The 16,977-nt window shown below is 41.6% G+C and overlaps 1 protein-coding gene and 1 non-coding gene across 2 annotated transcripts; one reads left to right on the top strand and one right to left on the bottom strand.

The window, feature by feature from the left end:
- Positions 1-8,068: 8,068 nt before the first annotated feature.
- TRNAS-GGA (transfer RNA serine (anticodon GGA)) lies at positions 8,069-8,155 on the top strand. The gene has a single exon. It is a non-coding gene; the product is annotated as a tRNA-Ser (tRNA).
- Positions 8,156-10,108: 1,953 nt separating this feature from the next.
- Positions 10,109-16,302, bottom strand: LOC103653233 (uncharacterized). Its single transcript, XM_035967598.1, has 8 exons — positions 16,098-16,302; positions 15,850-16,018; positions 15,623-15,721; positions 14,927-15,000; positions 14,635-14,834; positions 13,256-13,259; positions 11,173-11,429; positions 10,109-10,171 (listed from the first exon to the last, which is right to left on the bottom strand). The coding sequence occupies exons 1-8, from the start codon at positions 16,285-16,287 to the stop codon at positions 10,109-10,111; spliced, it is 1,056 nt and encodes a 351-aa protein (XP_035823491.1). The 5' UTR covers positions 16,288-16,302.
- Positions 16,303-16,977: the final 675 nt, after the last annotated feature.

Raw genomic sequence — 16,977 nt, 5'->3', positions numbered from 1 at the left:
AGAAAATAGACTTCTTCTTGAATATAGCCCCCGAAGCTAGTTTGGCATCCTTCCTTGTTTTTCCGTCTTTTGTCTTCTTCCCGAAAACAAACTTGATATTCCTGACTATTTCAAAAACTCTATGACCTCTATTGTTACCCGATGGAGCAGTAGAATGTAGTTCACCATTATTGTCGAAGTACTTATCCATCTTTCGCATGCGGTACCTGTGTCCTTCCAATAAAAATCGTCTGTGCCTCATGTAAACTATCTTCCTAGATGCAGCAAGGGATACGTAAGCAGTTCCATCAATGCATACTGTGCAACCAATCTTTCCCTTAAACTGGCCTGATAATGTGAAGAGAGCAGGGTAATCGTTGATCGTAACAAAAAGAATTGCTCTCAGCGTGAATGAACCTTTACGATACTCATCCAACATTTGAACACCCGTTTCCCACAATATTTTCATATCCTCCATTAAGGGCTCCAAAAATACATCCATGTCAACTCCAGGTTGTGTAGGTCCAGAAATAAGGATGGTTAGCAAAATGTACTTCCGTTTCTGCATCAACCATGGAGGAAGGTTGTATATGGTGAGGATCACCGGCCATGTGCTATGCTTGCTGCTCCTCTCAGCAAATGGGTTCATTCCATCAGTACTCAGTGCGAACCTAACATTTCTCGGTTCATCGGCAAAGTCTCGGTGGTTGTCATTGAAATCTTGCCACTGCTTCCCATCGGCTGGATGTCGAAGCTTCCCATCGTTTTTGTGCTCATCAGAAGCATGCCAGCTCATAAGTCTGGCATCCTCAGGATTAGCGAACAAACACCTCAATCGATCAACGACGGGGAGGTACCACATCACCAAAGCAGGAATCTTTTTGAGCGCATAATAGTCTACTTCTTTTTCTTTGCTCGTGGATTTTGAAGTCTTTTTTTGGGCTTTCTTTCGCTTCTTCCCTTTAGACACGGATGCAACACACTCTTCCTCTCGATAGTCTTTATTCGTCTTGTACCTACTTGCACCGCACTTTGGGCAGCTCTCCAAGTCTTTATAATCATCACCTCGATAAAGGATACAGTGATTTCTACACGCGTGGATCTTCTCCACACCCATAGTGAGCGGACTGATTAGTTTCTTTGCATAGTACGTGTTAGCACGCACATTGTTCTCCTTTGGAAGCATGTCTGCGATAATACTCAAGAACGCATCGAAGCCAGCATCAAACACACCATATTTAGCTTTTAACATCAACAGCTTTAGCACAGACCGGAGCGTCGTGAACTCTTTGGTACAACCCTTAGACTCGTCGTACAAAGGCTCTTCTGCTGCCTTCTTCAGGGACTCCATACCTTTCATTAAGAACATCGATTGATCTGTATGACGACGCAACATTGCCTCTAGCAACTCTGCATCTTCCTCATCCATAACACTTGGCAGAACATGAGGTCTATCATGTTCATTTCCTCCAGCGTAACCATGATCAGTAACATTTTGCACTACATGTTCGCTCTGTGGAAGAGGTTGGTGTGTCTCGTGAACGAACTGAAATCTGTCGTCGATGTTCTCAGGGTTTCCAGTCGTATAAGGCGAAGAGCTACCCTCTCCATGCTTTGTCCAAATTGTGTAATCCTTCATAAATCCTCGGCATACCAGATGAGATATGATTTGTTCTGTGTCATTAAATACAACAGCATTTTTGCAGTCCATGCATGGACAATATATGTGTTTTGTCTTTGTTCTCCAAGCATGGTTCGTAGCGACATCAATAAACCTATGGACCTCGGATATGTATGATGGATCTAGCCTTGATAAGTTATACATCCAGGATGTCCTCTCCATCACCACCTGTAAAAAAGTAACATAAACACACAAGAACCAACCTTTCTTAGCAACCTTCTTCCAAAAAATAAAGATAAACCCCCCCCCCCTTGTATTTTGTGAAATCTGGCCCTCTAATGGAAGTTGGGCTGCGAGCTATAGTTCTTGTCGGGAAGGATGAAGGGGTGAAACCCTATATCCAAAATGTGGCTAAATTTAAGGAAAATGAACAAAAATTGGCAAGAGGAACATAAAACCAAACTTTCCTAGCCATACTCTTCTCTCTAACACATGGTGAAGGCCTAGTTCCAAAATTGAGCAAAGATGAACAATAATTGGCAATTAAAACATAATTAAACCAACCTTTCATAGCAACTAATAAAAACAATCTTAATTACCAAACCTATCTTCTTCTCTCTCCACACAACACATGAACCATTCATTAAACAACTTAATATGTCATGGGATAAACTGATTTGAGAACTAAACATGAAAAAGGAGAGAGGATAGACAAAATCTAACCATATTAAACAACTTTATTTGAGGGAATAGAGCAAAAATGTGACTAAAATGTGGCTAAAATTGAGAGAGGATACACTCTCTCTCAAATGGTGAAACCCTAGATCCAAAATGTGGCTAAAATTGAGCAAAAATGAATAAAAATTGACATTAGCAACATAAACCAACCTTTCTTAGCAATCTTCTTCCAAAAAATGAAGATCAAAACCTCTCCCCATGTATTTTGTGAATTCTGGACCTCCAAAATCGCCTCCAATGGAAGTTGGCTGCGAGCATACAGTTCACTGTCGGGGGAAGAAGAGGGGTATTTATAACAGACAGTTCACTGGCGGTTGGCTTTAAAAACCGCCAGTGGAAACCTATTTCCACTGGCGGTTATCTTAACACAACCGCCAGTGGAAATAGGATGTTTCCACTGGCGGTTAAGTTAAGATAACCGCCAGTGGAAATCAATTTTCACTGGCGGTTGGTGTTACACAACCGCCAGTGGAAACATCCTATTTCCACTGGCGGTTGTGTTAAGATAACCACCAGTGGAAATAGGTTTCCACTGGCGGTTTTTAAAGCCGGGCCCACCTGTTTCTTTCACTGACGTTTGATAACGGAAACCGCCAGTGAAAAGTTGAACGTGCCGCAGGCTTTGAGCTCTTTTCTACTAGTGCAATACACGAAATACATGAAGGCTTTTATGCCGAAGGTCCGAAAACGCCTTTCTTGAGCGTGTTATTAAAAAACAAGGCAGCGATGCACCGATCAGAGGGTGCAGGCAACGCGACCACTCGTCTTCACTACTTACCGTGCTATATAAGTGGGCTCACTAGTTGCAGGTTCCTTACAACATTTATTGCTTCTGCTCTGAGCTGCTGCAAAAAAAATTAGTGCTTCTGAAGCTCTTTTTCTTGCACAGAAGCCTCCCTACATAGCTTCGCCATTCCACCAATGGCTAGAATTCGTTCGACTGACAGATTGACCACCGGGGGTGAAATTGCAGATGTAGCTGATACAACTCCTATTTCAGAAGTGATGAGAGAGTCAGGTATTGTTGAGCCGAATGATAGAGAAGGAGCAGACGTCGTTGAGAAGAGCGATTCAGAAGCTTTGGCTGATAACAATGAATACGATCCTAGCATTATTCATCCAAATAAACCTAGTCAAAATGAGTTTGGTAAATCTACTATAAAGGCCAAAGACTTAGATGTGCTAAAAAGACTTGGGTATTTTGGGCAAAAGGACGATACCATGATTAGATTTGCTGGTGATGAGATCATCCCAGAGCCGAAGAGTGATGTTGTTGTTGTGTTTAGAAGCTTCTTCCGGACTGGGCTTCGTTTCTCGATGTATGAAATGATTCTTGGAATTCTTGAGAGGTTTGAAATATATCTGCACCAGTTAACCTCGAATGCGATTGTTAGGATCAACGTTTACATATGGGCCTTCTAGAGCCAAGGTCTAAGTGCAAACACGGAAGGTTTTTGCTAGATTCATGAGCTTCACTACCAAACAAAGGAAAGATCTCCAGACGATCTTCATAAGGATTTTGGGTGTTACAACTTTGCGTACAGAAAAGATGCGAAAGCTCCATTGTTAGGATATCGCACAAAGTGGCCAACTGGCTGGACTAGTGAGTGGTTTTACATGAAGGCTGATATTAAGGGCAAGGATAAATTTAAAAAGATTGTGATGAGCCCAATGAGCTTAAACTTTGACTTGACATGACTAATTTGCAACATGAGTCTGGGCTCGCCCACACAGATAGCCCAAGTTAGCTTCAGCACGATGATCGAGCAAATTAGCACACAAGACTTAGTGTAGGAGTTCCTTGCTAATAAAGTGTTCCTGACACTGGCGGCTAGGGAATGTTGAAGCTAAAAGGGGTGGTGGATAGGACGAAGCTTGTGAGAGTGTCATACCGATTCAAGTTCTAAGATGTATTCAGGGAGCCCTGTGTCGAATGGCTTGAAATGATTGAAACTATGTGTAATGAAATATTGGGTAACTTTATGAAAAAGGAAGACCAATTAATGACCGCTACCTTCGGCAATCGAGAGAAACGAAGGATGAATAGGATTATGGATACTCTTCAATTCAGTTATCCAGATTATTCGAAATTTTCTGAAGAAGAGACTGCTGGAGTAAAAGAAAACGAACTGTTAGTATCATGAAGAGACAGGTCGAGAGATCTGTTAATGAAAGGAAGAATAAGAAAGAGGTAGCTATAAATCGAAAAAGGAAAAATGATGATGAAGGGGAGTCTTCTCATTTGGGACCACGATCCCCTGCCCCCAAAAAGAAAAATAGAGCAAAGGTTAATCATGCTGGCAAATGACCTTTGGAACTATCAAAGAAAATTATGGAAACCCCTTCGACTTCATCCATTGGGGTTACAAAAAAATTATAGGTAATGACTCGATTCTTGCCTTTTCCTATGTTAAGTCCGCTGGGATCAAATCTGACTACCTTGTTGATGAAGGATAAGGACGCAGTGTAACACCCCAGGTGTTACTCAGGGTTTCTACTCTAAACCCACACTCTGACCTATTATCACATGGGGATTAGTGGAGCCAGAGATGACCCCAACTTAACAACCATAGAGTTAGCTAGTTTTCGTCATCCTAAGATGCTTACCTTGACCATATGGTGCAAATAACAAGAGAAAAATATCAGAACCCTAAGTCAAATCACTTGGGCCATGTGAGACAAAACAGAAAAATTGGTAAATAGACAACAAAACATTCCTTATCACAAGTTGGGATAATTATACAAGTTGAAGATCATCAAAATATCTATTAGAGATAGTAAGGAAGTTTCCCAAAACGAGTCTTAAACAGCCCCAAATCGATCACTCAACTAGAAGAGCCCTAGGGAGAAATCAGCTTTTCTCTAAGTCTCCCCAACCCGTATTCAAAAATCTGCCGTGTTCACCTAGCTCCTAAACTCGAATCCAAGTGGTCAAATGGATAAAGTGGCGCCAAATTATCTCAGACATGCCCTGGTGAAGTTTAACACCGAACCAAGACCGTTTTGACACGCCTTAGCATGGATATTGTCGCGACCCGGATCAGTGACATACTCGACTTGACACTGGCATTTCTCCTCACCCTAAGCATATCTCAGCTCAGGACTCACATGGAAAACCAAGTATTTGGAGCAGGGAAGAGACCCTACATGGGATCCTTGCCAAGATATGCATGCTAGGGTAGCTAAACATGCGCTTGGACAAGGGCAGAAGCGATCCTCCACATGTCCGACCACGGCTGGCACTAGGGAGTGCGCTCTGACCGCGCCCGCACATGCCACGAGCTCCGGCCGGCTTGACAACTCACCTAGCCCTGCGCCCGAGCCTGAGCCCTCACCTATAAGAAGCCCCAACCCCTCAGCCTTGCCCTCCCACATGCCCCATACTTTTTGCTGGCGACTGGACGCCGGTAATCGCTAGAACACCGACCATGCCGGTAATCGCTAGAACACCGACCATAGCTCGGCCACTCCAGCCTATCCCTGTCCAGTCTAGCTCCCCGGCCAGCTTCCCCAGAGACTAGCGAAGCTTCCCAGCCACTCATATCGAACACTACCTCGCCGGAGAAGCCAAAACACCTTGCCGAACTTGTCCCTTCTGTCGGTTCCCTCGGTCCAGGTAATCTACCTAGCCATTCATCGATTCCTTGCACACACAAACTCCCTGTCACTCAGTGAAGCTTCCTATGTGGTCTGATTGAACTCTACCGCCGTGGTATGGCCGGTACATACATCGCCGACGAGCTCCACCGCCTGAGTCTGTGGAAAGACGAGCTTCGGGCACCATCGGCACTGACCCGTACCTTGACGTGACCGCCAGAGGCTCCCCATCCTCACCCGACCCTTCGCCGGAACCCTACTAATGCCAGTAAGCCGCTCCGCCGTCTCCTTCGCCGCAAATACTGTTTAACCTAGCTCAGGACCACGTATTAGAGGTTAGAAAAACTCAGAGGGTTATGCATAAAGACCTAGACTAAGATGAATAGTATACTTGGGACCAATCCGTAAGGAAAAAAGAAGAAAAATGTCAGGGCCCAATTAGAAGTGTGTTTTCCTTTTCTTTTTCGAAAATCCACTTTAATTAACCAGCAGAAAACTTTAAAAATTCATAACTTGGTCAAAATATGACCAAATTTAGTCAAACAAATTTTACTAGGTTCTGGACAAGGTAAACTTTAAAATAAAAATAGAAAATCCACTAGTCCAGTACTGTTTCTGGAAGTTTAGGTTTTTATTTAGATATTAAGTAATATGCAAGAAAAGAAGTAAACTTAGTAGAACTATAGCACTGAAGGTGAGCAATTTTTAGGAAATAATCAATCAATAGTTGAGTCCCACAAAATTATTGTATACCATAATCTCTTCATTTAAGTAGAGATTATAAAATAAATTAAGTTTCTGCCCATTTTCTTGAAAAATAAAATCAGGACCTAGACATGTGAACCACAAAACCAACTTATTTTTCCTAGACCAATTGAGCAGCAAGGTTTCAAGGAAAAATATAAAACGGACCTAAGTTTGACTAAGAAATATGTTCTCCCTGGCCCATGAGAAGTTATAAGGAACTTTAGAAAATCATACAACCCATTCCCTATAAGGAAAAAGGACCAAACTTAGGAATGATTGCTCTTGCGCAAAGAAAAGATTTAGAAAAATGCCAAATATGTTGTTTGACATTTTCAAAGAAAAGTTAGTTAAAAGCACCTTTTAGCCCCACAACTTTAGAAAATCATAAACAAATATTCACTAAATATCATCAAGAATATTTTTACACAAGACCATGATATTGCTTCCAGATATCAGTAAAAATAACCCTTGGAACATAGGTCACTTCTAAATAGGAAGTTTAGTGTAAAGTGACCCCTCTACCTTAGTTTTTGTTAATTTGGTTTAAAACAGATTCTAATTAGTTTTGACCTCAAATTCCTAGAACAAACTAGTTTAACCAGTGATAAGCTACTGTAATTTTTTAGAATTTCCAGAGGATTCTAAATAGCGTTCGTAGTTCAAACCACCATTTAAAGTCTAAGGGAAAATAGGATAAAAAGATAAGTCTTACCCATGTTCAATTACAAATTTTCAAAAACATAGCTGATCTTTCACTAAATTCTAGTAAGAATAATTAAATCCATTATTTCCACTAGATATCAGTTAAACTTAAAAATTGACAGGAACCCTACTAAGAGGTTAAGTTAGAATAAAGAGAAACCCTAAATGACCTAGTGTTACTCGACCATGCATCACATTTAACATCAGCATATTATAAATATACATGCATCTTATTTATCATACTAGGTCAGTGCCCGTGCGTTGCAACAGAATCATATAATACCACGATAACTTATGAATAAATGTGTATTATACTGTGATGAGATGGAGGATGGCGTTCTCAAGCTGTTCGGGATGATGGCGAAGCGAAACTCGGGCCACGGTCGAGCACCGAGCCCGTGATGCGAGGTCGCCCGTCTGCGAGGCACGCGAGGTGGAGGGGGGCAGTCTCGGGGAGGGGGCAATCTCCGGGATATGGTAGTGGAGTGGCGGCGCGCGGTCGAGAAGGTGTACGTGGGAGCCAGTGGAGGGATGACGCAACGGGCGGTAGAGAAACGTCAGGGTAATTTTTCCATCCAATCCAATAGAGCTATGGAATTCCCGAGCCATTGTGGTTGTACCTGTACTGCAGGAATACGAAAACTCGCTATTCACTCAGTTTATTTTCCACAATAAGATTATGTAGGAGAGATGGCCGAGCGGTTCAAGGCGTAGCATTGGAACTGCTATGTAGACTTTTGTTTACCGAGGGTTTGAATCCCTCTCTTTCCGTTTCTCTTAATTCATCAATGTTAGCGATCACAATGTATCAAATTAAATAACAATTTATTCCAACAATAATACCTTTAATTAATAGAAATTCTCTATAGCAAATTACTGTGGTATGTAAAATACACATCGAGGAAATAACAAAAAAGGAAAAAAGTATCCTAGGGTTAATCTATTTCTGCTAGGTGAACGGGAAAATACGAATTAAGAGCCTTAGGTTGATTTGTACCCTGACGTTTCTCTACCGCCCGTTGCGTCATCCCTCCACTGGCTCCCACGTACACCTTCTCGACCGTGCGCCGCCACTCCACTACCATATCCCGAAGATTGCCCCCTCCCCGAGACTGCCCCCCTCCACCTCGCGTTCCTCGCAGACGGGCGACCTCGCATCGCAGGCTCGGTGCTCGACCGTGGCCCGAGTTTCGCTTCGACATCATCCCGAACAGCTTGAGAACGCCATCATCCATCTCATCACAGTATAATACACATTTATTCATAAGTTATCGTGGTATTATATGATTCTATTGCAACGCACGGGCACTGACCTAGGTGAGTGCCCGTGCGTTGCAACGGAAACATATAGTAGTATAGATAACGTATGTACAAATGTGTGTTATACTGTTAAGATGGAGGACGACGTCCGCGACCCATCTGAGATGATGTTGAAGTGAAACTCGGATCGCGATCGAGCGCATCAGCGCCGCGACATGAGGCTGCCTGTCTGTGAGGCGCTCGAGGAGAAGGGCAGGGTAGTCTCGCGGAGGGAGCAAGGTCTGGGGGACGACGGTGGAGTGGCGATGTGCGGTCACGGTGGTGGCGGCCTTGGCGACGATGGCGTGCGGTCGAGAAGGTGCGCGTGGGAGCCCAACAGACGGAGCCTGTTAAAGAATTACATCACAGGACAAGAAAGTTTACAGTTGAAAGTGTACTCATGAGAACGAATGTTTAGCTGGTTCGAGTGCTATAGTAAGATCATATATGGGACATGAGTGCCATCTAGGTTGCTCTTTCTGAAGCATCAAGTGCAGCGATCTCAAGTGGCAATACTTTGCAAGTGTTTTTACAGGCTTAACAATGGCATCATCTACAGTGACCAAACTAGTGTATGCATACTCCAAAATTTTCTTCAGAGCATGCTCCAAAATTTACATCGTAGTTGGATGTCGTATAATCTAGATTTTGACCTTAATGTTAGAGCAAAATAATTTATCGTGCCCTAAATCATATAAATTATATTTATTTTAAAATTATAGGTCGTTTTTATAAGTCACCCGGTTTGACATAGTCATCACGATCCATAGACCATAAGTTGGAAAGTATTCTGCTCTCATCTTCCTCTCACAACAGCAGGAGTCTAGCATTTTTGTTTTTATGCTTTCCAAGATGCAATCACAACCATTGATTTAGCGACCAAATCATGGGTGCAAAAACACTGGGCTGTTGATTTAACCACCAAATCAATGTTGCTTATTCAAATAAAAGTGCATGCTTACTCAAAATGCATCCTCATGATCCTATAAAACTGCATAGTCCGTCCATTGCCGCGAGGACGTCCGTCGTGCTTGGGTATAAAACTCGCTCTCCCAATCCCATGCCAAAAGGACGTGAGTTTGAAGTAAATTTTAAGCGAACAAATATGTGAGAAGAACAAGTACGAAATGACGAGCAAAGCCATACAAACTAAAACCTAGTCATCCAGCCAAACATTGGAATCATACCCCAGACTTCAGCAGCAAAGTCAAATACAAAACTATCACATTTTTTAGCTTTGTTTGGAAAGATTTGTGAAAACACAACAAACTCAGATGGAACCCAAGAAACAATATTGAGTCTTCAGAATTAAGGTACCAAGTGAAAGCACAACACTTGCATCTGGACGGTACGGATACATGAGATAAAACATAGCTAAAGTAGTATCCCTCAAGAGTCCATTCCTGGTGGAACTACGTGCAAGACCTACTGCTTGATCTCAGCCTTCTTCTTCTGCCACAGCCTGTCCAACAAGCTGTCAGCATCACCCTAGGCACAACAAAAAATACGCAATCAGAACCATAACCAAGCAGAAGAATCCATGACACAGCAGAAGCAGCATGTAAAAATTCACTTGACTGACAGTAATAAAGACATAAACCATAGCAAGAAAATGTGTTAGTTAACAGTGGATGGTGGTAAACCTAGCGACACATAAAGATCATAACTTTGGACTTCCTGAAAGTCAATTTAGCCACACATAATAAATTCTTTCCAAATCCATTCAGTCATTCACTGTGTCAGGTGCCAACAATGTGAACTCAATAAACACGGAATTGCAGTAGAAAGTTGCATGTAGGCATCACATCCTGGACTATCACCTGAGCACGGACAAACCCAGAGAGAGCAAACGTGGTGAAGTGACATCGTACAGATTCCCAGTCTGAAATGAGGAGCTTCAGGTTATCCAATGAATAAATGTGTCACAACTCACAAAATATCAGTAAAGCAACACTATGGAACCAGTACTACCCCGTAGCATAGAGATTACATGCTTGAGAAACGCAATGTCAAGACAAAGAACTTTTAACTAACCGGCGTTTACAGAATTCATAGCCAACTTTCAAATGTGTTAGAAGTTATTAAGGCACTAACATAAAATGTGTCAGAACTCATTGAAGTACCTGCATCTCACTCCTAAGCAATCAATTAATGTGCCCAAAATAAACAAATTAAGCAAGCCATTTAAATGTTCAAATGCCCAACAAAACAATCAATCAATTGCGAAACCTCATCTGACACACATCAAACTGGATCCCATCACCAAATCCACAGAGAAGCACTGAGCTACAGAGCACGCCCAATCAGTCCCCGGGCCATGGTTCAAATAACAAAGTGCAGTAAAATCTGCATAACCCAGGCACATCAGCGAGCACAGGTCCACACGCGTTCTCTGAATCTAACGCCGGGGTACCGAGAGCAAAGTGTTAAAAGCACGGAACACGTGGAATTCAAGCTCGTCAACAAGGGTGTGGGCTGCGGAATGGGACCTGGATGAGGGAGCAGGCCTGCTCGATGGCGAGCATGGTGGCCTGTAGCTGCTGCGGATCGGGGGCGCCGCCGGGGAAGCCCTGCATGGCGGCGGCTGATCGCGCCCGAAGCGTGGTTGGCCTCCGCGATCGCCTAGCGTGGTTGGCCTGTAGCAGCAGACACCCATTGCTGACCTTATTAATCAGCCCATCATCGATGAAGGCGAGGTTGATCTTCTTGAATAGCTTGTACAATGCCTCGACCTCGCTCACGCTCACTGCAAGAATAACAAGCAGAGGCAACGTAACCAAACAGGAAAATGATGACCAATACTGAGTACAAAAAGTAAAGGAACACCTCCAACTATCAAAATTTTAGAGCAATGTGAAGCCCTCAAAGAAACAGGACAACACTTCTCCATGCATCTAAAATGGGGTCAGTTGCTCTAACAAGCTTCGGGGGAGCGAGGTAGGGACGATACTATCATATCCCGGACTCTAGCCGAGGGATCATGCCAGGAACAGGGTGCTCCCGTCCGAGACAAATATTGACCGGTAGAGCGCTCCTTACTCTAGGTTCTCCCTATATAGTTGAATGAAACAAATTACAAGAGTAGCTTAGAATGGAATATCTGGCAAATATTTTAAAAAATTGAGAACGCTTATCTAAACATGAGGTAGATGATTCATACATAATTCTAGAGATGCAATACATAGTGCACAACCACATTTTATTTTCATGTTCAATGTAGCAACACAACTCGGTCCATTGCTCTTAAGAAACACAGGGCCTGACCTTATGCAAGATTATACACATTATTCTGGAACACAGCAGGTAAAATCTATTACAGTCAAAAGTAATATTGAAACTGTCAAAAGCAATACCTAGAGCAAAATGTCATGTAAGGTTCCTCGCTAACTTTCGCAAGTTAGTCAGCTCTATTGTTGGTAAGGGTCGAATGCATTCCTTAATGCTATGAATTGTTTAGGTGTGATCTCCCATTGCCAAGCAAACAAAAATGAATTGTTTAGGTGTCTTTTCCATTGCCACGCGTCAGCACCGGTGATAAGGAAGATATCAGTGAAACACGGAGAAGCTCTCAAATAGCCACGAATTTCAATAGAAAAGATTACAAAAATGGTCTGAAAGTTGCCAGTAGCCACAAGTGCATGCCCCAGAATCCAGTTGACCAAAAGTAACTTAACTGTAAGTGAATTTATCATACAAGTCGCCGATCTTGTGAGGCTAGAGATCCAATCCTGAACCAATAAATATAGTCACCAGATTGTCCTAACTATACATACAACTGCAAAGTAAAAGAAATGGAAACAGTTAAGATAACTGACAAAATAATAGCAAATGGGCCAGGTCAAGATATAATAAGATACAGATTTATATCAAGGATTCAATATGGTTGTAAGTGATATGAAAAAGGTAACAAATGCATGCAAAAAGACAGTAAAAAAGCTATATTGTACGAGTTAGTACTCAGTATATATTGAAAGAATAGTTAGATGCCGGGTGTTGCACGCCTAGCTTCTTTCCTAAGGGAAGATGCCTCTTGTATCTTCACGAGTTCAACATCCTATAGCCTCTGTGGAGCATGATCTGTGTGCCAAAATGGATATGCTTGATTAAATTGTGTGCTAGCTTCAAAGCAGCGCAACAACATTATAAACATTATAGGAAGTAGCTAAAAGAAGATATAAAAAGCGACTTTTCAATACCGGCATTCTTTTTCTAGCTAATTCATCTTCAAAGTGTAATGCTTGAGCTTTTGCTTGTGCTTCTTGTTGCAAACTATTTATGTAATCTTCAGCTTTTTTCTGCAATTGATTTACCAGTCAACCACTGTCTGAAAAGAAAGACAGCCTTTCAAACATAGTTCGAAGTACAAAAATAAATGTTGTTATCGGTTGCTACAAGCTAAGCAACACCCCTATCCTTGAGAAACTGTAGCGGTAGTGTCACTGGCTGTACAACTGGGCAAGGTCCATCTCGTATGCCTTCTTGATGACCACCCTCTTAAGCTCGACGTCCATGGCTGCAGTGTCACCTTGATTTTAGATGGGATCTCAAACTTCTCCGGTCGTGCTTGCTTACCAGCCTGAAGAACAAGGAGTATCAGTAAGATCAAGTAATTATCATACAACCAGTGACATCATGTGGTACCTATTATGGCGACAACATTTGATTTCTAAACTGTACTGCTATGAGCTATCATATACAGTGCCTTCTGTGAAAAATTGGAATGGAGAACAGAATGGAATTGTTCTATCTACCAGAAAATGCAACCATTACTGATGCATTAAGTTGAAGGAACAAACCTTCACCAAACCATAAAAAAGTTGAGCAACCTGACATAGATCAAAAGGCATACTATAGAGCACTTGCAATAATAACACACACCCTGTAAATGTAAATGACAGGTCCAAATATAGAGCACTAACACACACATGAAATTGGCTACCAAGATCTACAACATTATATGAACTTAGGAACTAACAAAGTCATCTTCAAGTAATGTTTTGGACCATAACTACAAGGTGTGACAGAAAGCAAAACACAACAACATCCTTGTGCCATATAAAATTTTGGACCATAACTACAAGATCACATAATCACTGATTAAGTAACATGCTCGTACCAAAAATAGGAATTAAAAAAATGCCTCCAAACGTAGGATATTGACATTCACCTTATTAAGGGCATACGGTCTAAATTAACATATGAAAAAATAAAAGAATGTCACAACAAAAGTACCTCTACTTGGATGGCCTTGCTCCTCCAGCATATAGATTTCAAAGCCTGCGAGATCTTGTCTCCTCCAGCTCTCAAATCAAATACGCGTACTTAAATGGCCTACGCACAGTAAAGAAATATATGAATCTGAATTCACAATCATTTGCCATTTAACCGAAACAAAAAAGGTAATAGTAGTTTTCTTAAAACAGATAGAGAGGTGTTTGGGTTTGAAATATGCACAGTTTGCACAACCCCAAAAGTCAAATGTTTTACTGTACGGATCCTCTACAAGTATCCAACCGGTAGCAAATTTAAAAAACAAATAAAAAGTTTTATGTCAGAATAATCAGGCAAAGACAAAAGCAGTCCCAAAGGCCTTCAGCCTACCCCGCAGCAAACTATGAATCATCTTCTACACATCTTGCGCCCTAACATTACTTATATTAGCCAAAACTTTTTCTTTCACGATGATTGATGCTAAAAGAGAAAGCATAAATCCAGTGAACAAAATAGCCTGATAAAAGAGGGTGGCAGGGTGCTGGTTTGATAAAAAATATTATTGGTACATTCACAAATAGACATTATTTCTTACCTTTGATACAAAGATGACATTACTGATATTCCTTGGGAAGAATCAACACAAGTACCTCAAGCTAAAAAGAAATGCCACATCGGCTTCAACTTCCTTCAGTCAAGCCCAAAATTTGCTAATGTAAGGTTCTGTCATAAGGCCATACCTGTGGGGAAGGATAAATGGTGAAACCAAGCTTGGACTTATTGCCATAATCAACTGAAAGGCGCTCCAACAACAGTGAACCAAGTCCAGAGCCAGTACCACCACCAACAGCATTGAACACCAAGAATCCCTGAAGCCCAGTGCAGTTGTCTGCAAGCTTGCGCACACAGTCCAGGCATAGATCCACAATCACCTTCCCAACTGCATTGCACCATAATTAGAATTGAACATATCCACAGTTGCAGAAGCATAGGACCCACTCCTATTATCTATTCAGACACAAGGTGAATTACCCGTGTAGTGGCCACGGGCAAAGTTGTTAGTTGCGTCCTCCTTCCCCGAGATGAGCTGCTTTGGGTGGCAGATGCTGTAAGAGTGACAACTTCCCAGTCCGCCCCTCGGGGGGTGGTTCCCTCCCCCACCAATTTCTCATTATCAGACATATCCACGAATCTGATCTGTCATTTTCCATGAAACAATTTCAGCAACCAAGGTAACAACAAGATGATGCTACCACATACACATCAGACAAACAACACTTGATTACATAGCAAGGTCCAACACAAAAGAATTGCCAGTATGAGACAGAAACGAGGATTCATACACTAATTCATCAAGGGGTAAACACTGAAGACGGATCAATATTCACACTTACGAACCAAACTGATATGATTAAATTACCATTTACCAGTACACCACAGCTATCAGGTAAGCATACATCAATGACATATCGACTCACTGTCAACAATCTAATTCTAGCCAGAGAAGTTCTTAGAAGCAATGGCAATCTAATCTAAGCAACAAAATTGACGAGACAATCTTGATAGAGGGCGGAGCCAGTAAAGGACATGGATGTACATGTACACATGTACACCCAATTTAAAAAACGAAAAAAGTTTGTGTGCATAATACATGTATATCCCATACTATTACTACACTTGTAACTGGATGAACAGAATGGAAACAATGGGTATTCAGAAACAACATACCTAGAATCCACGAGATCATCTTTACAGGATAGAACTTTTATAGCATGCTCAAAAACAGATAAGACATCTTCTCCCATGTGTATGGCATGCACAGAGAAACTGCATCAAATGAAAATGAGCTGGAACATCAGGAATCCATTCGCATGGAAGCATGTCAAGGCTTAACTACAGAAATTAGATTGAATATACAGACCCTAAGTTGGATCATAAATGTACATATTGCTTACTTGTGGTTCACATGGCCGACTAAAGGAAGATCATATTGCTGAAGTTTCTTAACAGTAGTCTTATAGAACGGGGTAAGAACTTCACCAACTGGAGGGATTCTTGTGTGCTCAAATACGTGATCTATTTTTGTAAACCAGCGCTCCAGTTCTTCAGGCCCCAACTTAAGCTCTAACAAAACCAAGGAACAATTAATGCTTAGTATAAACAAACTGACTACAAACTTTGTGATTTGATATAGATGATTTACCATGCCGTCCATTTCCATCAAATCCAATAAAGATGAAGTTCACAGGGACCGGAAGATATATGGAATCAACCTCTGCCAGGCTCAAATAGTTTGCAATATTACCTTGGTATAAGAAAAGAAGAAATTTAGTAGTGAAAAGTTCTCTGCTTCTTAAATAAGTACACACAACAATAGCACCTAGACTATCCATACTTGATGTGTGATTCCTGATTGTCTGAGATGGATGTGCATAATATAATTAGTCAAGACTGTAACTACAATCACTTCTCAAAATACAAGATCAAATGAAAAAAGGCAGATAGCAAGTGCTTAAAACTCCCACACAGGTGGATCTAGGAAACGGAATCCCTAGGCAACCTTACCCTTGTTTATTTGAGGCTGATTCAAACCAGGACCTTAAGGAGGCTGATAACAAACCTGCTACTCCACAGCAATAGCATATTATTAAAATTTTAGACCCGGCATGCTGATATACTACACTAATGTAGCTAAGCTTATTGGTTGGTCATATATCCGACAAACTAATATTTGTGTCTAAACTGCAAGCTAAACTCCACGTGCAGTCATATGGTCTTGATTTTTATCTCCAGTTGGCCACACCACTTAATCAACAAAGTACATGCATATCTGGACAGAAAGGTTGCTAATCTAGAATTATGTAGTCTCTCCCTGCTCCCGTGGTCATTAAGTGTATTTACATGATAATAAAGAATAGCATATGCTTTGTTTCCTATGACTGCTTATGCAACCTGAACATTTAGAAAGTGATGGTATCACTTGCAATGGAAGCACACATGATTTTTTCCACTAAGTTTCTTGTTGCAGTAACCAGAAGCATTACATTATGCCTTACAGATGTGCTCTCTCGACCCAGCATGGT

Source organism: Zea mays, chromosome 4, assembly GCF_902167145.1.
Source record: "Zea mays cultivar B73 chromosome 4, Zm-B73-REFERENCE-NAM-5.0, whole genome shotgun sequence".
In the NCBI taxonomy this organism is placed as follows: Eukaryota; Viridiplantae; Streptophyta; class Magnoliopsida; order Poales; family Poaceae; genus Zea; species Zea mays.
This window is presented reverse-complemented; position numbering and strand designations above follow the sequence as displayed.